The sequence below is a fragment of the Aphelocoma coerulescens genome, chromosome 3 (genome assembly GCF_041296385.1).
Source record: "Aphelocoma coerulescens isolate FSJ_1873_10779 chromosome 3, UR_Acoe_1.0, whole genome shotgun sequence".
NCBI lineage: Eukaryota > Metazoa > Chordata > Aves > Passeriformes > Corvidae > Aphelocoma > Aphelocoma coerulescens.
In genome coordinates, this window is record NC_091016.1 from 17,780,057 (window position 1) to 17,800,752 (window position 20,696).

At 40.0% G+C, this 20,696-nt stretch overlaps 1 protein-coding gene across 2 annotated transcripts; it reads right to left on the minus strand.

Moving 5' to 3' along the window:
* Positions 1–1,486: 1,486 nt before the first annotated feature.
* On the minus strand, positions 1,487–20,631 carry LBR (lamin B receptor). 2 transcript variants are annotated; one of them, XM_069009261.1, is made up of 14 exons: positions 20,550–20,631; positions 16,150–16,330; positions 14,414–14,605; positions 12,717–12,800; positions 12,083–12,260; positions 11,322–11,515; positions 10,537–10,591; positions 8,708–8,902; positions 7,313–7,416; positions 6,763–6,888; positions 6,497–6,665; positions 5,207–5,287; positions 4,987–5,109; positions 1,487–3,962 (listed from the first exon to the last, which is right to left on the minus strand). In XM_069009261.1, exons 2-14 carry the CDS (start codon positions 16,312–16,314, stop codon positions 3,802–3,804), a joined length of 1,827 nt encoding a protein of 608 aa, XP_068865362.1. In that variant the 5' UTR covers positions 16,315–16,330; positions 20,550–20,631; the 3' UTR covers positions 1,487–3,801. The 2 variants fall into 2 exon arrangements, with proteins under 2 accessions (XP_068865362.1, XP_068865361.1); XM_069009260.1 differs by having other exon boundaries at positions 14,411–14,605.
* Positions 20,632–20,696: the final 65 nt, after the last annotated feature.

Here is a 20,696-nt window from a genome sequence, read left to right on the forward strand (position 1 = left end):
AACCTAGCAATACCCAGCTCCAACAGGGAATAAAGGCAGCATAAGGAAGCTCAGAAGCTCCTGGGAAGCTTGTCCTAGAGGCAGGGCAGAAAACCTCGTGTGGTGTGCACAGTCCAAGTCATTTCCACTTGCATTTCACAGGTGCCCAGGATGGCACCAGCCCCCAGTTTATGCATGAGCATCTTTCCTTTCTTCTGCCAAGGGCGAGGAGGGAACTGGAGAGTTCAGGGACACAGGGACCTGCTGTCCTCTTAATCCTTTATGCAGAGGGCAGGGAAACCAATGGCTGCAGTAGGAAAATGTGCTCTTCCCCTAGCAAGGCAGGTGCTGTTCCATTTGGACACAGAGCTGACAGTGCAGCAACAAGCAACAAGTAAATAACCTGCTCCACCCAGCGTCTGCAGCTTGAGATGCAGCACTGGGGAAGACAGAAAAAGGTTTTGCTGTAATCCCTGGCCCTGTCATTCCCTGTCCCTACTCAGAGGGCAGGGGAACAAATGACCTCAAGGTACAGAAGGTAAATTACTTGAAATATCTGGCTGCAGCACCAGATCGTGTTCTGAGGAGAAAGATGGATGGGATGTTGACATGATGGGAATATGACAACCACACACACGCCCACTCTCTGATGAAAGAAAAAAAGCACCTGTCTAGTTTGGCCAACTTCCAGTTTTTCCTTCAAAACGTTTCCCTACTGTCATGATGGGACACAAAGTGTTTCTCGTGACATTCTGTAGCACTGTTATTGCTTCCATTCACGTACACAAAAAGGTAGAGAAGGTGTTTTTAAAATACTTCTTTGAAAATTTGCTGGTTAAGACTTCATTTTTAATATTAAATTAGTAAAAGCTCTATCAAAGTATTTCCTTCTAATTTAAGGGAACTTCCTCAGCAGAAAACAGTTCTGTACAGACAGTGCAATATGTTCTCCATCCACACACAGGAAAGGTTTTTCCACCTACTCCCCCAGACAGCTTTCACTCCACAAGAGGCAAGAACTGTGCTTCTGGTAAGGTTTGCATGAGCTCTGGTAAATGTACTTTAAGCAAACATTTTTATTACCTATGGTAAGTATCCTTCTGTAAGCAAAACCATAATTCCTGTTCCTGTATCCTATTTCCACTACAGTGTTGTAGGTCAAACTCACATTTATTACTGCACAGTAATACTTGATGTGGATACAGCCTAACTCCTTTGGTTTTGACTTCTAATAGAGGGTGTGGAGAAAAATACAATATCCCATAGGCAAATTGCATGTTAATTCTGTATTTTTACAGCTGAAATTAAGTTTATTTTTGGAGTAGCAGAATGGAAGAAGAAAAAAGACCCAGTCAGACTAAGAGAAGCACCACACATGAGCTCATAACACTCAGCCCACAAACACAGGTACAACAGGAGCTTCAGCAAATTCACACCTGTACTAAATAAGGAAAATCAATGTCATTTTTATCAGACATCACCATGAATTCGAAAAAAAATGCACTACTTAGTTTTAAGCAAAACCTTTATTTTAGCTCATAGGCTTGTTTGTATTAAAAACAGTTACTTCAAGATCAAATTCACATAAAATTCAGCATGTAAATGAACTGAAGTTGTCATTGGTCAAGATCAGATTCTGCAAGACAAGGGCTCTGAATGACAAGGGCTCCCAATGCCATTGGAACAACCTTGAGTGGCAACAGAGAAAACTGGGATCGTCAGCAGGAGCAGCTCCTGCTTTACAGGCTGAGGAATCAAACTGCCCCCTCCTGCAGTAGATTTTTAAACACCAGCTGCACAGCAGGGCCCTTTAATGATTTCTCTATTGCCCATAAATTCACTCAGCAAGGATTGAAAACAGCATCCCAGTTTAATCTGCTACTTCACAGGAGTGAATTCTCTTGAGTCTTGTTAGAGGCACTGCTATTTTCTGCCAGCAATCAAAGTACTTGTCTTAAAACAATTTCCTTACAACACCAACAATCAAGCTACATTATATACACTTCAATTGTACAATTATCTTTAAAAAATGCCCGTGTACAAAATAGGTTATTTTATTTTAAAAAAAATCACATGCTAGATTTCAATTACATCAACATTTGAAAATAACTGAAAAAATTGATAAATAACATTCCAATTTATTAGGAACACTCCTGCAAGCAAGTGCAGAAGTATCTGCACTATATTTAATATTCTAATAAGCTTTTTAGGGCAACTTGTGCTATAAACCTCATGTACAAAGTGTGTGAAAAGCTCTTACTTGTGACAATAGAATAAAAGCTAATTAATTAAGCAAGAGTATTTCAGTAAAATTATTCTACTTATGAAGTTAATACCACAAGGGCATCTCATTTACAGCCAGTTAGACAAAGAACACAGCTAGTGACCAGAACACATACATTAGTTAAAAAGTCAAATATATACAAAAATATATTAGAAAGTGGTTGAGTTTAACCACAGGCTCATGTAAAAAATGTTGTTTTAAATAGCAATAGCAAAAAAATAGCTATTTCTCTATCTGCAACAGTACAAAAGGCAACACCTACATATGAGGTAGCAATGCCAAATTAAAAACAAAAAGAAACCAAAAAACAACAACTTTGGATTGAGGAGCATTTCCTATATTTTCATAGCATATCTGTCAATACAAATATTTAAATGAACACTTTAATTGTTTCAAGAATTAACTACATTAATTTACAAACCCCTTTATTCAATTAACATTTTTTTTTTAATTACTGGAAATTGGTTTAGTTACTGATTTCTCCTGTTTCTAAAAAAGCTGTTGCATTTTCAAACCCAAACACTGTACAGCAAAAACATGGAGGCTTTATTATACACACTTGGTAAACACTATGGTACATTAAGACTTAATTTACAAAGATGAGAAGCCAACTGTGGTCATTTTATCCTTTTGTGCCTAATAGGCAGACACTGCCACACTTTTGCTGCCCCATGTTCAATGCTAGAGGCAGGATGAGGGTTCACTACTCCCTTCCAGAGCCACAGCAAGTGTTTGAAGTGTTTCATCTCCCTCCAGGAGCGTGAGCCACAAGCGTGGCTTCCACCTCCAGGGCCAGGGGCACTGCCAGGCAGCGGCTCAGAGCTCCCCCTGGGCTGTGCTGGAACTGCCTCAACAATGTGGGGTGGGAGAAGGGACAGCTGTGCCCCTTCTCCCAATTCCATCCCTTTGTCCTCCTGCAGGTGTGCAGGGCAGGAGGGGCCAGCTGAGCCTCTCTGACCAAAAAAATCCCATCAATGAAAAGCCAGGAGGGGAACAACCATCCAGCTGAGCTGTGCTATGAGTTCTGGCCATGGTGCTGCAGGCCCCTCATGTGGGTCAAATACTCTGCTTCCAGCTCCACTGACCAAAAAGACCCTGCTGCTCCTCCAATTCAGGCAACTAAATTGGACATCTGAAGTTAGATGGTGAGAGTAATACCAAAAAATGAACTGGATGGAATTTCAGCATTTATTGTATTAAGAAAATAATATACTTTACATCACAGTGCTTAATTAAATGCAATAAAAAAATGTAAACTCAGAATTCTAGATAAAATTTAGCTTGAAAAATTAGGGCTCAAAGTTTTGAAAATTCACGATTTTAAAAAATTGAAGTCACAGACAGTCAGTTCACATAACTCACATCCTGACCTTTACTTGTAACACCTTCAATGCACTCCAATGTTTGGTCGGGTTTTGTTGTTTTTTTTTTAAAAAAGCCTAAATACCAAATGACCAAGTGCAAAGGTAAGAGGTATCTTTTTCTCTGCAAGGAAACTAAGTGTAGCAATAATTTGCAAAGGAGGCCTCTGGAGTGCTCTAGTAGATGTAAGGAAATATGCGGTACGGGACACGCTGGCAATACCTCTCCCACGCCAAGCCGTACTTCTGCTTACAGTGGTGTTCATCACGAGCCTCTCGATGAACAAGCAAGCAGATGAAATAGATCACATAGAAATAGGGTAAAATGTGATTAAAACCTGCAAAGGGAGAAAGTCAGCTTAGATACAGGACAAAAATCCAGAGATGGTAGCTAACATCAACATGTTCGAAGCTGGTGACACACACTCAAGATTAGAGCATTTTATACTCCTAAAGCATCAAATACTCAGCAGGACAGTGCAAAAATTGTGAGACGTTCACATGCAGATAGGAAAAGACCCAAAAACCCACAAAAAGTAATTCTTAAAATTTAGAGTCATAAAATCTACCCATTTCACTTTCAATGCATGCAAAGCTGGCACAAGTTCTTTAGTTATCAAAACCAGATTTCCAGTTAAATCTCTGCACCACTGAACTGCCCCACACAAGGTTTTCTCTATTTTGGCTGCAGACATGAGTCCAGCTTTAGTCAGAGCACACGACTTGACTTGTGGAAGAAAAGACTGGAAATGACCCAGAAATGTGAGATTGCAGCCCAGAAAGCCAACTCTGTTCTGGGCTGCATCAAGGGGAGCGTGGCAGCAGGCCAAGGCAGCTGATTCTGCCCTGCTACTCTGCTCTCCTGAGACCCACCTGAGCACTGTGCCCAGCTCTCGGGTCCCCAGTACAAGGAAAACTGTATTTATTAACAGACACCTTGAAAGAGAATTTCATTCTGTGTTTGATGACCTTGTTTTAAATGTATTTCACTTAAAGTCATCCCTATATGTGGTAGCCCTTGTCTCCAAGCAAACTCCCACTCTGGGAGAACTACAGTTGAAAACACACTCACTAGCCTAAAAAAATTAAGGAAAAAGTAATTAGCAAGCATGTCCCACTGTTATTGAATGATAAAGTGTCAGAAAGATGAGTAGAATCTATAGTATGGTATGTGAAACCTGCAGCAAGTTAGAAAGGGTAAAATGGAAGAGAAAGTGTGTTTCATTAGACTTATGACACAGAAATCTGCCATTCAATAGGGTTTACTATCTCAAATAATTGCCACTTGGCATTTCAAACCCAGTCAGATGCCAAAACATAAAAGCATTTTTGCTAAAATCCACTTTAGTCTCAGAAACTTACCACAGGGGAGGGACCATGCTAGAGCCATGATGATGTCACCGAGGTAATTAGGGTGACGAACAAAACCCCACCAACCCGTGACAAGAAGCCCTTTTCCAGTTGCAGTGGGTATAAATTTCAGATCTGTGAAGAGAGTATTGTGGTGAATGCAACAATCAAAAGATGCATTTAAATACCACAGAGAGCCATTGTACAACAATGGAATGAAAAATGTACTCACTGGCCAATTTGGGATCTGCTGGATTCCGGCGGAAATTGTTTTTCTGAGAGTTTGCACTACGGAATATGTAATAGCCAACACCTGAAAAATTAACATCATGTATTTTGCATTTTCAGTATTTTCCAGTTTTCTCTGCTTCAACAAAAGCACTCACATGCCCTTTGCTACTCTTATTCCATCAAAGTCTTTTCCTCAGAGATGCAACTGATATTTTCTGGTTCTCAGAGCTCTAACAAGATAGAGATGCCTTTGGAAACCTGCATTCCATATGCTCCCTCTTGTTACTGACTAACTTTGAAGAGATTTTGGAGAAGCTTTATTTTCACATCTACTTTTACATCTGTATCTGACAGGTTATTAACGTAACACTGAGTCTGAAATTCACATAAGGTGATGTGCTGCACTTTGGAAGATTACAGCTCTATTCAGCAGCCTAGCACTTTGCTACAGCACCTACTCCATAAACTGACCACCCATTTACAAGACCATGGCAACAAAAGAACCAGGCAATGAATTATCTGGGTTTGAAATTCATATCCCACATAATTTGCACACAGCAGCTTAATGCTTTTCCCAAAGCTGTATTGAAAAACAATGATCACAACATACTTTGAATAAAGATGTCATTTAAAAAAAAATAAACAGAAACCCAAGAAAAAACATTATGCAAAGTTGAAAAAATGATGTTCTATTTCTCAGTATTGCAAATACTAAGTTGCATGCCTTCTTCTTATTTTTTCCAATTCATTGTCATGTCTACAAAACACAAGTGGGTTTTTTAAGGTTTACTATGCAGATAAAAGGGACAAACAACAAGGCTATGTTGGTGCAAATTTAAGGTTGCCTAAAGATGTGAGATCTTTTCTCAAAGTACTCAGCTTGACGAAAAGAGATGTTTTCCACTGACATATGTAACTGTAGGCATCAGGGAAGGAGATGCAAATAATTACATTTTCCCTAGGTTCAGTAAAGCATAGCAAACAAGGTACTGACTTCTTTTTTATGAGTCACTCAGATTGACTTAAAAAGGCATCTATTAAATTCAAAATATGTTAAGTTACTTCTTCAACTCCAGACAGCACCCACCTAGAGCTGCCTCTCAACAGAACAATTATGTGTTCAGAGTCCCACCTACCCTTCATTTGCTGAGAATTTATTATATTCTTTGTATTTAACAGTAGCCAGACAATGACTGCTGCATCTGAGCTAAAGCTGCACCTCCCATCTTGAAGAAACAAAATCAGAACCATGTTGTAACCAACAGCAACAATAACATTTACTGTAACTTACAGTTCAGAACAGTAATTGCAGCAGCAACAGGCCAAGTAATTGTGATGGGATGACCCACTAAGTAGAAGGCCTGCAGACTGTAGACAAATGGAACCCACACCAAATCTCCAAATGCCAGCATGAATCCAAATCCATCATGGGTAATATCCATTGTAGTCAAAATGGCTTCCTAGAAATAAGGAGGAAGGAGTTTTAGCATTTACAAAGCTTCCTTTTCCTAACACCGTCATTAGAAATGGCAGCACTTGAACCAGACTGGCACCTACCTCATTCCAAAGAGCATCCACCACATAGAGAAGCTGGAAGCTGTTCACAAGTATCATGGACAGGGATGGCATACTGAGATTGTGGATCTTCATCTCAGCCAAGAGCATTGCCAAGTTTATAACAACCTACGTTAGAAAAAATTTTACTTAAAAATTTACTTAGAAAAGATCCTTTTTTTTCTATTACACTACAGGACATTTTAATACAGGTATTTTTGACCAATGTTTAAGTTTTAAAAAATAATCCCTTATTTCACAAGTCAGTTTGCAACTAATCACATTTCTGAAGCCCAATAACCTCAACATATGAATACTCTGAGAAGGATTTTCATTTGCCACAAAACAAATGAGCTAGAAATTTCCTTCAAGTGAATAAAAACGGTCATTAAAAATCTAACAATATGGAATTATTTTTCTGTACTCATAAGTATATATACAGTATTTATGAATACATATATCTCCTTAATATCAATTATATGTGTATGTGTGAGTAAAAAAATCCCTCTGTGTAATATTTAAGCAAATAAAATAACTGAGATTACTGACTCACCCAGCCAATTAATCCTGGACGCAACTCACAGAAGTATTTGAGGTCAAAACTGCCAATACGAGGGTTTAATTCATGTCCGGTAAAGAAATCATAAATAAAATACCCTGCAGGTAAGACACAACCTCTGTTAGCAATACTCTTCCTTTTATCTGCCACTACAAATCTCCCCATAAATAAGATCCCACTTTCCACTTATGTTCTCTCATTACAAATTTTAAAAAGCCTTCAGATTGGAAAAAAAAATTTTTTGAAGAGTATTTGCAAAATACAAAACAAAAGCTACAGAGTTTGTATTTTAAGATGCCCTAATATTTTATTTATTAGGAGGACTAAACATTTCAGAAGTTCTCCCTGACACTTGTTCCTTCTTTATTTTCAGCCTTACCCTGAAGCTCACATCACTGTGTCTTTGAACATGATCATCTGGCATTAATTAATTTTACACTTCCTCATATTTCATTGCTTTTGTCTGGGAGAAAGAATTCCCTTTAGCTGTGACAACTACCTATCCTTCAAAAAAGGTGGACAAGAAGGAAAATACCATGCCCTGACTTCATGATATCTGGGACTGAGTTTGCAAAAAAAAACCACTTCACAGAGCAGTTACAGAATGCTACTGTGCCACTTACAGAGACCAGAACTTTTTAAAAAGGGACAATTTATGATAATTTGCATTTTCTCTTCACACATATAACATGTTGGACTAACAATGTAACTAAGGATACCTGAATACTTCATTTCAGTACACAAAATGTTCTGTCCATAAGCTCCCTTTCTTAGTCACCCTATGGTCACTTTAAAAAGCAGTTTGATATTTAATGCTAACACACTTCTCAATCTCTCTTTTGTCCTACAAAACCGTCTGTATATAATTGATACTTCCTAGGCAGGCAGTCTCATGACTGAATGAAAATCTCTTTTGAAAACTCCATTCAGTTAACTAGATCTAAAAGAACACAGCAAGATACAAGTTTAGGAATGCTCTTTAATTTCAAGTTCTATACCTGACTTCCCACTGCCAAAACATCGACATTCTTCTGTTTTTCCTTCCATTCCCAGCTGTTTCAAAGCTGCACTGGCACAATGAACCAACCTACACCAAGCCTCTTAGAGAGAAGCTGAAAACTGAGAGGAAGGAACTGTCCTCTCACCTCTAAGGGACTAGACCAGCCAAGACATGATCCTGTAACTATTCCAGAAAATCCAAGTAACATTTTAAACATCTTACAGTATCAGAGTGAGACCAAAAATATGCCATTTAACTTGCAACATTACTTTGGTAGAAAGTAAAAGTCCCAGTATTATAATAACCAAATCTAAATCTAGCCTTTAATTTGTAAAAATGAAACTACAGCAAACAATTGGAAAGAAATTATCCAGAATGTTCTAACTCACCAGAATTTCCACCTGGTGCTAGTTCTTCCTCAGGTGCTTTCAGGGATCGAACATACAGATAAATGCTCAGTGCCAAAGAAAAAGCTGCAGCTGAGACTGCAAACTGCATGAAGTGATCATACAAATAATGAAGCTCAAACTGAAAGTATAACAAAACTCCAATAGCTGCAGCAGTTAAAATAAAAGCATAAAACCCTAAAGGATGTAGAAGAAAGACGTATTAGTCAAAATAAAAAAAAAAAACAATTTATGGTTCTGAGGACCTACCTAACCCAACCCTTCCCACGTTTTTACTTCTTCCAGTATTTCTCCATATTCCAGTAACATTTTAGACATCCCGTGGTTCAAACTTCTGGGGCACAATTTAACCAAGAGACTCTAAGCCCTGAAACTGTGCTCACCAAAAGGACAAGAGGCAGGAACATTCTGAATGCTTCTCCATTTTTTATGACATAGGATCCAAGTTCAGATTTTAGTGGAAAAATGGACACTGACACTACTAATGGCTAATGACAGCACGTTACAAAATCTTATCTGTGGGACAGCTGAGGCAACCATATGCTCATCCTTGAATTATCTTCATATATACCTTGATACAGATAGCAGTAATTAAAGTATTAAAATGACACATCAAGACAAAACTTGGACACAAAAACTTTTGCATACTTTGAGAGTATAAAATCATGCAAAATGGACTGATGCCTAAAAAGGAGCAGGCAGTTCTCTGCTGCTGTCAGCTAAGGACCTTCTATGGATCCCTTCACAGGTCACAGGGGTTGAGGTTAGAAGGAACCTCCAGAGATCATCTGTTCCAGTTCAGATGGAAGCTCCTGTATTTCACTTATTGCCCATTGCCTCCTGTCCTGTCACTGGTCATCTACCTTTCCTCAAGAAGGGTTTTAAATTTGCTTTGAAAATTAGTCTTTGAAGCACCAAGATGATGGCTTTTTTGATTTAGCTTATGTCCTCCCTTTATCCAGAATGCAGGAGGAATTGCAGCACTATGGCACAACTAAAGTCCAAAACCAAGAAAGCTATGAGACAGCCTCAATGAGGCTCACTTTTGCAGAATGCAATTCCCCTTGTTTCTATTATTTACAGCCCTGTTCCAACTTTAAAATGGTGCCTCTTACCAGACTATGACAAAATCTGGCATTTTTAATACAGTATTTGGATTCCACTACCTCCAGACAGTGTCCTTGAACTGACTAATGAAATAGGTAGTCCGGAACACCTACAAGGCACTAAAGTACATTTTCCTGTTTAAGCCAGAAAAAGCAGGACTGCTGATGTATGTTAAACAATTAGACCTGGATAAGAAGCTTGTCTTATTCATAGGAACTGAAATCAGTTCTAATTAAGGACTCAGAACCGTTCTTTGACATACAGGAGGAAGAACATCTTAAATCAGTTACAACATACTTTTTACCAGTCTGTAAATCAGAGACATCCAAGATGATCTAGACATGAGGTAAGATCCCTTCAGATCACTCCTCCTGCACAGTCCTTGTTGCCTGAACATCACCAACTTTTTCAATGGACAAGTCCCTATTTAGCAATTATGCAAGGCATGTGACAGGAGTCCCCAGTCACAGCTGGATACAGCTCAGGTGCCCTGTACAGTATAACTCTTGCTCTGGGGGCACTTAGCTCCTGATGATTACTAACCATCTTTCTCCAAGAAAAGGTTCATCCTATTTTATCCAAGATTTACAACAGATACACTCCCTGGTCAAACTGTATCTTTCATCACTCGTATTTTATGGTGCTGGGCACAGCAAATCACACAATGGAATCAATTTTAGAATAACCAAGTGCAACATGCCTACCATTTATCCGGTACTGCAGTTTCCTTCCATTTGAAAGGGGCAGGCCTTCTACAACCTAGGAAGAATGAAACATCAGTGTTCAACAAAGTATTTTCTGTGGGCCCTTCAGGGGAGAAAAACAAAGCACAGCTCTGTCAGAAAGACATTCAATCAAAGCAACCACCTGGACACACTCAGACCTGAAGCCCATGCTCTGTTCTAAAAAGCATACTCTGGACAGCAAAAGACTAACAGTTTCAAATAAAAACATTTTAAAAATAAATCTCTTTCAAACTAGCCTGAAGAAAGCAGAACTGCTCCAATCACTGTAAACATGTACAGCAATACAACATCACTGAATGATCTACTTAAGAGTGTCCTTGCAGAATCTGCCAGTAACCCTCAAGTCACAAAAGGGGGAAAGAGAGCCTTTGCCTGATATGCACATGGCTAGAATGGTTTATAGCTTCCCAAAATGCTGCAAACCCGTAAGAAACCAAGTATCAAAATAGCTTGTGAATTTAAAAGTCAGATACCTAAAATTCTTCTACAATTCCATCAAGCTAAGTTTATCCACACTTTGATCTGATTGCCTACTGCCTTCTCTACTGAAAGGCTCTGAAATGCAAAAATTCTTAACCAGCTGTGTTGTTTTAAGCTTACAGAAATGCAGCATCCATATTCCAGTTTATTATGAAAAACTTATTAATTACTTACAGATTCACTGCATTGAGAACATACCCCACCTTCCAGCCTAACACACAGTTTAATTGCCCATAAGGACCCAACTGCTCCCAACAGCCTACCTTTCCAATTGGCAGCAAGTAAAACACAGCTTGAAGGGAAAACCACAGAAGAAAGACACCAAACACCCTCCACTCCCAAAGACTCTCAAGTGCTGGCAGAGGAGGGAAGTTCAGAAGGCTCGGGTCATCTTGTTTGCACATCAACAGCAAGTAGAATACAGTAGCAGGCAGGAGAAATATCAGCAGGAAGGTCCCTGTAAACAGACATCATGGCACGTTAGAAGGAGAGCACAGAAAATAAAACAACCTAGTTTCAATCCCACTAAAAAAGCTCAATATTAACTTCAGTATCAAAGAAGAGGTTGTCATTATCTGCTCCTGAACAAGACAGCAGCTATCCCATAGTCATTTAACAGGACACAGACATTCTTCTCACTGCCATACAAGGTCATCTACTGCAGGATCACACCCATTGTGTCCCTGGTCAAAAAACACCTAAAGAATACTTTACTGTCAAGTTTCAAGCACTCAAGTTTTGAAAGTGTAAAAACTTTGCTGGTTATCCTTAAATTTAATCTAGAAATATTTAAATCTCACTGTGCAAGGGATGGCACAAGATCTTCTTATGTATTGCATATAAGAACCAAGCTCAATAAAGGTTCTTTGCCACCAAATCACGTGAAACACGACCACATTACTTTGAATTCTGCAGCCAAGGTCCAAAAATGGAAAAGCAGTTCTTGACATGGCAACGTGGTCAATAAGTAGAAACCCACAAAATAGTACTAAATTTCAACTATTAAGACAATTGGCACACATACCAATTCTTCCCCCAAACTCCAGCTCCTTTGTTTTTGATGGTACTTTCTCAATTGGTTTTACTGCCACAAAAGTTTTTTTCTCTGAAAAGATCTCTTCTGTTTTCTTGTCATCTTTCCTCGAACGCAGGCTGTACTGCTCAAGCACACGCTTGATTTCCAAGTCTGGTTTTAACTTTTGCTGTTAAGGAATAAAAATAATTTACTAAAAAGTTTCTAAGTGATTTTACTTTTAGTCCAAAATTTTGTATTTCAGAGGACATTACTCACTATAAAACACCAATATACAGTATCTCCTACTTCTATACAGTGCTTCCCTTTATCCATTCATATAAAGAGACTGCTAAAACCAGTCACTGTAACCTATTAGGCCATGATTACAGATCAGCAGCAGTTCCAGTATAGATCATCCATTGCCACCCTCCTCCTTTCCCTTCTGCCATGCACCTGGGCATTAGCTAACAAGCAGGACTAAGGCAAAAAAAACCCAAATCACTTTCTCTGTAGCAAACTTACTTAACCTCTAAGTTTTATGTTGCCTTCTATTTCTGCTTGACTACTGTATTGCCCTTTTCTAGGCATTTCTGAGAGAGCTAGGAACGTGACAAAATGCTAAGAGCAAATTCCATGTTCCTACCTCCAAGATGATGCAGGATGTGTCATTTTTTTCTGTACTTTCAGGTTCACCATTGTACCTTTTGGTGTTATTCTCACTCGGTTTCTGGTTAAAAGAAGAAACACAGTTTAAGCTTTCTGAAATTAACAGCTGCATCAAGAGCAAGTATATAATGAATAATTAAGAACATTATCTATTTTTTTGTCCACTGCAACTGCTCTGGTTCCCTCCACAGGAAAACAAGTGGGTTCAACACCCAAAGTATGGATAGTTTCAGCTCACAAACAAGAGAAACAAACTAATTTAAGGAAAAGGTTGAGGTTTTTTAATAAATAGTGAAATTATGAGAATACAGCTTCCAAGTTATTTTAACTCATCATTAGCAGCTGCCAAGTGCAAAATACATGTCTATTTAGTAATGCCATTAAACAAACAGATGAAATTTCAGTGTCCTATATATGGCACTGTTCTGTTTGGTTTTCCATTAAATATCTTTGAAGAAATAAATTCTCTCGTAAAAATTCTTCTCTTGAGTTGAGCTTAAACAACTCTGGGATTTCCACTAAGGTTTTGTTGAAGAGAACCTGGTCTTTCCAATCATACAACAGCCAACAGATCAATCCTACTCCTCAGACAGAAGCCAGGACAAAACCACCAAAGATATCTTTACCCTGTTAACCCAAAAGGTTAAAAGTACAAAAAGTAAACGGTATCTGCTGGCTAAAAAAACTACTTAAAACCAGCTTATGATCCACAGGCACTGGATCACACAACTCAAGAGTGGCTCACTGCAAAACAAACCCCACAGCTGTTTCAGTGCAAAAGATTAGCAATTTACTACACCTACCTAGCTGGTTTACATTAATCTGGTTTAGTTTAGCTGAAACCTAACTAAAACCTGTCCATTTTCAATAGATCAGCAGAATCATTTCCAGTTCAAGGGACTGTCTCAGACAAGTGAGAAGCCATCTCAAGGGCACAAGAGGCAGAAGAAACGCTGTCTCTTCATAGAGAAACATCAACTCTTCTTCTCCTCACTTACAAATCACCAGAACCATTTTTAGTGCTTCATCTTCACAAAAATGATAAGAACAAATCTAATAAATTTCAGCTAAACACCAGATATTGGTAAACTTAAAAATCCTTACAGGTTAGTTTTTATAATGAAACCAGTTTTGCAATATTATCCATCAGCAAGGCCATATTTAAATATTCCATACTGCATGTTTTCCACTACTATTGTAATGGACTGTATATGATAACAGAACTCATTTTATTTCAAATCCTAACACCTGCCTGCTATGTTCCAATCACCATATCTAAAGGTAAACTAACTTCCTTTGCCCCATTTCACAGGTGGAAGGACATGGCTAACAATGACTTCAGTATTAAAATAAAAAAAAATCTGTGGTTTTTTGTATTCTGAGAAGTTTGCAGTATTACCAAATTCAAATGGAACTTTATAGCCTTGGTTTACCTCTCAAGAATTTCCTCAAACTCTGCAAGCTAGAAACCCTATTTCTAAAGAAAAAAATGGCAGTTCTGAGACACACTTTTGCAGGTAATTATGCTGTCCAGGGAACACGAACTGCAGCTGGCTTTTACAATTATAAACCCAGGACACATTACACCAATCTTTCAAAAATAGCAGAAGTTTTTAATAAAAATCCAGCAAATCCACACCCAAAAAACCAACCAACAAGTAAAACTAATACCACTAGAGCTAAGCTGGTCTCCTGAAAGGTTTTCTTTTTGTCATCTTTGTGTTCTCTGCTTTGGGAAGCAGAACGACGTCTGCCCTTTGCTGGCCGACCAGGGGACCGAGAGCGAGATCGAGATCTGCTGCTACTTCTTCTGGAGGGGGAACTTGAAGAAGACTGGCTCTTCCTGTGCTTGAATGATGACTGTGACTAAAAGAAAGATAGAAAGAAAACAAAATCTTATCTATGTCCCAAAGAACAATTTCAGAAACATGGGGGGGGGGGTTGAGGATTCTGGCATACAGTTCTATAGATCCGTCTGGTATTTCCTTTACTGATGCTCTACACAAAAGCTGTTAAGAAAGAGCAACTGCAGAATACTAATTTTGCTGGCAATTCCCAAAAAGTCCTGTTCCAATTCCAACTGCTGCTGACAATTCCTGTTGAAGCTACAGAAATCAGGCTATAGGTGTAAGCTACCAGGGTTAGCACCAAGCTGTTAAGCACACCACCCTCTCATCCTGTGCATAGGGAAAGGAATTGAGAGCTGTCTCATAAGCCCCCAGAGACTGCTCTCACTTCCACTACTCAGCTTTATTAATGCATTTGACATAACAAGGTTCATCATCTGTGTGAGGCAGCAGAGAGCAAATCAACACTAGAAAAACCCAAGTCAGCCCAATCATTTCATTATACGTGGTAACCAATTTCATAAAGAGTTTACTCCAAAAGCACTGTTTGATTTCTCTGTGAAGTCTACAATGCTGATTTTCCCATGTAGAATTTCCACAATGCAACTTTTATAATGCATGTTTCATGACAAAGAAAGGCATTTTTCCAGCTTAAGTCTGCTAACCTGCAAGCAGAAGTAACACATTAGAAAGTCTTGAAGCAGTGAAAACAGTTGCCTACCTCAAGGCAGAAACATTTTGGTCCCAAAAGAGAAGGCCAGTTACTGGGCATGGACACTGCCACCAAGAAGTGACATTAGAGTTCACATAAAGACACACAAGCTGGCTTTGAACCTGTGCAGGTTTCAGAACAGGCCACAGAAATGAACTACAGCGAACATTCAAACAGGGTTTTTCCTCCTGCTTTGTTAATTTTCAACTGAAACTTCTATGAAGTTTTAATGGCCTTAATTAGTAACAAAAAATGAAATAATAAAGTTATGTAAAGAGGAAGGAATGTGCTTATATGACATGAACCTTTCTCAAGGGTTTGTAATTGTCATAAACACAGAAAAATACCTCATGAAGCCTCTGAGGACCTAAAACAGTAAAAGCTATTTGCAGATGTTCAAGTATATGCTTGAAGGGCATGCACTGTTTATATTTACAGTGACACTCAACTACATCTTCCCATTTGTTTTCAAATTTTCTTATTTAGACATGGAAAACCATCAAATTAATATCAGCCCACTGATAACTACCTTCATAAAGTACCCCAAACAATTTTTCATGAAAAATCATGCTATAGAGTTCCTGCATGATCAGACTTGGTTTTCCTCAGAAATATTACATTTTTTCAACATAAATAAAACAACCAAGATACTTTAAAGATAGGGTCATTCTGAACTTCTGCTTGAGGTGCTACATAGGAAGAAGCTTTTATTTCGCACCAATGTCTTGAAGACACAGTTAACAAAAACTTGTAAAATGACTACTCAGTCATAAGTTGTACTTTCAGCTACAGCATAAAATCAGTATAATCTTCCTTTAGAAGTACTGATAATTAAATACACATGTACTCACCCTGATATCACTTTCTTTCAGTGCAAGTTCAGTTCCATCTTTGTACTTAACAGTATAAAGATGAGCAACATCATCATAACTGGTCACTTGTACTTCATAGTACAGGACACTTCCTGGCCAGCGGCCCATCACCACCTCGCCATCAGCAAACTTCCGGCTTGGCATTTTCCAAACAGAATCCCTAGAAAATAAATCAGTCAGTCCACATGGCAGCTACACATTAGGCTTCATTCTCCCCTACTCTCTGTATCACGTAACTGAAAAGGGGACACTTAAACAACTCTCCACTTTAAACAGGGGAAAGGCTGCGGGATAAGAAAACAGCAGTGATCTCTTTTCCAAATCAACAGCAGACAGAAGAGTCTTAAAATAGAGAGAATATTGAAGTTGTGTGTTCTGGAAAAACATTCAGATGTGTTAGGCTGGTACTGAACTATGATATACAATCTTCATCATGAGGCAAAGCACACCTTTGACCAAAATTACATCATGAAGCTCATCTTATCTAGCGGGAAATGAGAATTACACGGTATTTAAGTGTCCTCTAAGCCTCTTTTCCTGTGGTTCTACAGAAATGACAGAAGTGATGATTTCTAAACATTAAATTTAAACATCCCCAATATCTTTAACACTTACAGCCACATCACACACTTTCCTCAGTTTATTATGCCAAACACTCAAAAGTTAGGAAACTTCAGAATTTAGACTCCTGTCTGGGTTGAATACTTTCTCTTTTCTACCTATTTAGCACAAGGGGCATAATGACTTTTCCAGGGGTCCGTGAGAAAACAAAGCACAGCATCAGAGCAATCACAAATCAACCTGAAAAACTAAATTCTTATCCCCCTATCTGCACCATCAGGTTTTTACTTGATATTAACAAAACGTGGTGTAAATGACCACTACCCTTGGTTCACCACACCAGGTGCTAGAAAAAAAACACAACTACAACTTAAGAGAAAGCTGTTTTTAAATGCAAAGTCCTGTAGAATTGTTTGTAAAGTGCTTTGTGTTATGTCATTGCCTTCTGAAAACAGATATCCAAAGTAGAATATACTTCTTATCTCAATGTTTCAAGTGAGACTACCTTAAAAGTCTAAGGCAAAATATACACTAACACATGTACTGGCACCATGTGTACAAGAAACACAGAGTGGATGGCAGGGACAAGGACAAGACAGAAACCACAAAATGTTGGTATCAAACCATTTTAACTTGTTTGCTTTATAAATAAGATGTGAAGCTGCACAAACTAAGGGGAACACAAGGCTAACTAGATAATCATTACATATTAACTAATCTACAGTGAAAAGTTAAGATTATCGGAGAAAAATACTGTTAATATTCAATCACTGACCTTCATCACACACTGGGGGATGGGGCTCAGTGAGGTTTTACAATCAACATTCATTCTGGTATTCTCTGGTGCTGCTGCTGTTAAATTTTACTGCTGTGTCGCTTTCCAAGTCAAAAAACAAAAAACTCAACAGAATTCCCTCATATAGATTTTACTATTTATACTCCAAACTGCTTGAGAACAGAAACATCTGGCCATCTCCTTTGAGGTATTTTGAAGGAGAAAAAAAGGTTTTATAATTTGGTTTCACTGACACTTGCCAGTTAGAAAAATCATGAGTTCTAGTCTGCGCTCGTAGGCACGTGCTATTCCAGCTCTTCTGCCTTCTAACTAGTGTTTCTTGTCCCAGTTTCTTGTTTCTGTCTTATTCCTCCTGAATTCCCACTCCTCCATCTTTCTTTTATCCCAGTCAGCTTAATCCCTGCAAATTCATATCCTGTTTCTTATGACTTCCCTATTTTCATTTCAAATTCTCCACTCTCTCCTTACCCCGTCTTGGATTCTTTGTAGATTTTTCTGCCTTTTCTACCAAACCAGTTCCTCTTTGCCACCTCTGCTTAAATCTGATCTCAATCCCCATCTCGACCTCCTTGCCCAGTTTTCTCACCCAAAAGAGTTCTTTAGGACATCCATGTCTACGACTGCTCTTTCCCAGCCTCTTGCAGCCGCAGCTTCTTCCTGCTCTTCCATAAATAGTCTGAACACCGGAGCTCCACCGAGTGCACTCAGAGCTGTCACCAGATGTCATAACCTGATACATGACTTCATTTCCCCTCTGCTGCTGTACTTCCTACACCCCAGCCAACTGCTTCTTCTCTTGACCTGCAGCACCTCAGGCACCATCTGTAAACCTGGAGCGTGACCAGGACACAGCTGGCGGACCCTCAGACAAACTTGTGAGAAGCAGAATCTTTGGAGGGTAAATCCTTTTCAAAAAGGGTAACATTTTTTCATGAAGTTGTTACTAAGGACACGTACACTGCTATTTACAATTTACAGCAACCACTTCAGAATTTAGATACAATTTCATGGGGATAATAAAATGCTATTCTCTGCCAGATGTCAAAACCCAGCAGTTTTGTATGCAAACAAACACAGTCCAAAGAACAGGTAACTTGTTGATTTAATTCTTGTGAAAGGCAGAAAGACCTTCCCCTCCTCCAACCTAAAAGGACCTGAAATTAGTTCTAGAAAATTGAAAAGTGTGATTGAAGGACCTGTAGCTAAATCAATATCATGTAATTCAGCCTGAGATAGAGATCACCCCTATGAAATTCCAAAATAATAAATAAGCAAGTGGAAATATCTTCTGACTCAAAAGTAATGAGCAGTCTTATTAATGGGACAACTTATGTATTTTTTCAATTCTTTTCCTTACATATCACAGCTTAATAATAAGCACAAACATTAAAAGAACATTAAATATAACTTCTTACCCTATCAAAAACAACCACTTTGTTCTGCACCCCAGTGCCTCCTGTGAGGGAGGGTTTGCAATCCTCATTCCTTATATCCCACTTCAAAAAGCTGCACCTTTTAAAGGCAGCATTCATCTGATCAGATAACAAACACGATTAATGGCATCGAGAGACAAAAAGACAGGAAGCCTTCCAAAAAAAATACAGTTTAGAGATTACATTTTTAATTTACTGCTCTTTCAAGCTCTACACACCCCTGATAATTTTCATGGTATCAGCTGGCATCAGCCTAATATTCCCAGAAGTTTTGCACAAACTTTTGAATTCACAGGGTTTCAAAATATGAATCCAAAGAAAATGATTCCATATGATGAACCTGCACTGTACAGACACCTGATTGCAAGTTTAGTCACTTACTCCGGAGATGCAATTTGTGTTTTCTGAACCATTACTGTTTTCCTTTAGGAAACCAGAGTCTAAGAGAATGGATCAAAAGGATCCTATCCTATACCAAGCCAAGCCAATTAATGCAAATCTCCCTGGAGCTTAAAAGTTGGTAAAGAATAAACGAGTCTGCTGACTCAAACAAAAATGAAATAATTAAAAAGAAACTTGGGTGAGAAACATATTGCCCCATGCATGCATTTCTGGTCTTCTTAATGACTCTCTCACTAGATATGTGGAAAGATATTACACTGTGGAGAAAGTGATGACTGTGAGCTTGTAGCCACAGGCAGATCATACCCTACCAGCAGAAGCTGGGTACACAGTTTTAAGAATAAATAAACACTAAACAAGTTTTCCCTCTTGGAAGAGCAAAGCTCGCACACACTCAGTGATGCCACTTACTAATTCTGACATCTCACCACTGAGGAGGGAGCCAGCTGAATGCAAGAAGAAATGCAGAAAAATAAAGAAAACACTGACAGCCAAGGCTTACAATACACGGAAAGTTCCTACTGAATTCACCACAGAGACTGAGCTGTGCAGGACCTTTTCAGCAACGCCATTACTCTCTCTACATTTCTGCCACCTAGGAGACACCTATCCCTGCCCAAGCCAACTTAACTTCACCACTAAAAACAAGCGCAAATAAGCCTCGAGGTAAAAATAACAACCCATCAACCCTTGGGCTGGGAATCGAGGATCTTCCCTTTAAAGAGGCCTTCTGCCGGAAACACCCCGAGCGGAGGTGTTCAGCAGGAACCTGAACTCCCCCGGCAGGACCCGAGAGCGGCGGGGCGGCGTTGACAGGAAGGGCCCCACGTGCCGGCGGAGGCCCGGCCCCTCGGCCCCGCCCCGGCCGCGCTCGCGGCCCGGGCCTGGCGCGGGGCCTCCGCCGCGGGGGAAGGGAGGGGCCGCACCGCCCCTCGGCGGCATATTCCCGCTCGGAGCCCGGCGCGGCGGAGCCGAACAAAGCGGGGGCGCTCGGCCCCGCCACCTCCGGCGCCTCAAGCGAGGGGCCCGCGCCGCCCGTCCGCCCGCTGGGAGCGAGGCCCGAGCGCGGCCGCGCCGATCGGCCGGAGCGCTTCCCGCCGGGAAAGCCTCCAAGGAAAAGCTGGGGGGGAGGGGAGGGGGTGGGAGGTGGGAGTATCCCGGCCCGCGCGCGCCGCCGTTCCCGTTACCTGGAGCCCGCCCGCGCCGGGCCGGAGGCGGATCCGCGGAGCGGCGGGAGCGGGGCCCGGGCGCGCGGCGCTCTCCGCTGAGGGGAACAACCGCCCCGCCGAGCGACGGTTACGGCCGCGCGCACGGCCCCGCCCCCTCTCCCGCCC

Bases quoted from the DNA above. Each gene is read 5' to 3' on its own strand.
- LBR (XM_069009260.1), bottom strand. From the start codon at position 16,314: ATGCCAAGCCGGAAGTTTGCTGATGGCGAGGTGGTGATGGGCCGCTGG. The intron at 5,288-6,496 runs GTAAGTTACAGT...TTAATTTTTCAG, and splicing joins TGCAATTACTGTTCTGAACT to GTGTTGGCTATTACATATTC. The intron at 5,110-5,206 runs GTGAGTACATTT...CTCTCTTCACAG, and splicing joins AGCAGATCCCAAATTGGCCA to ATCTGAAATTTATACCCACT.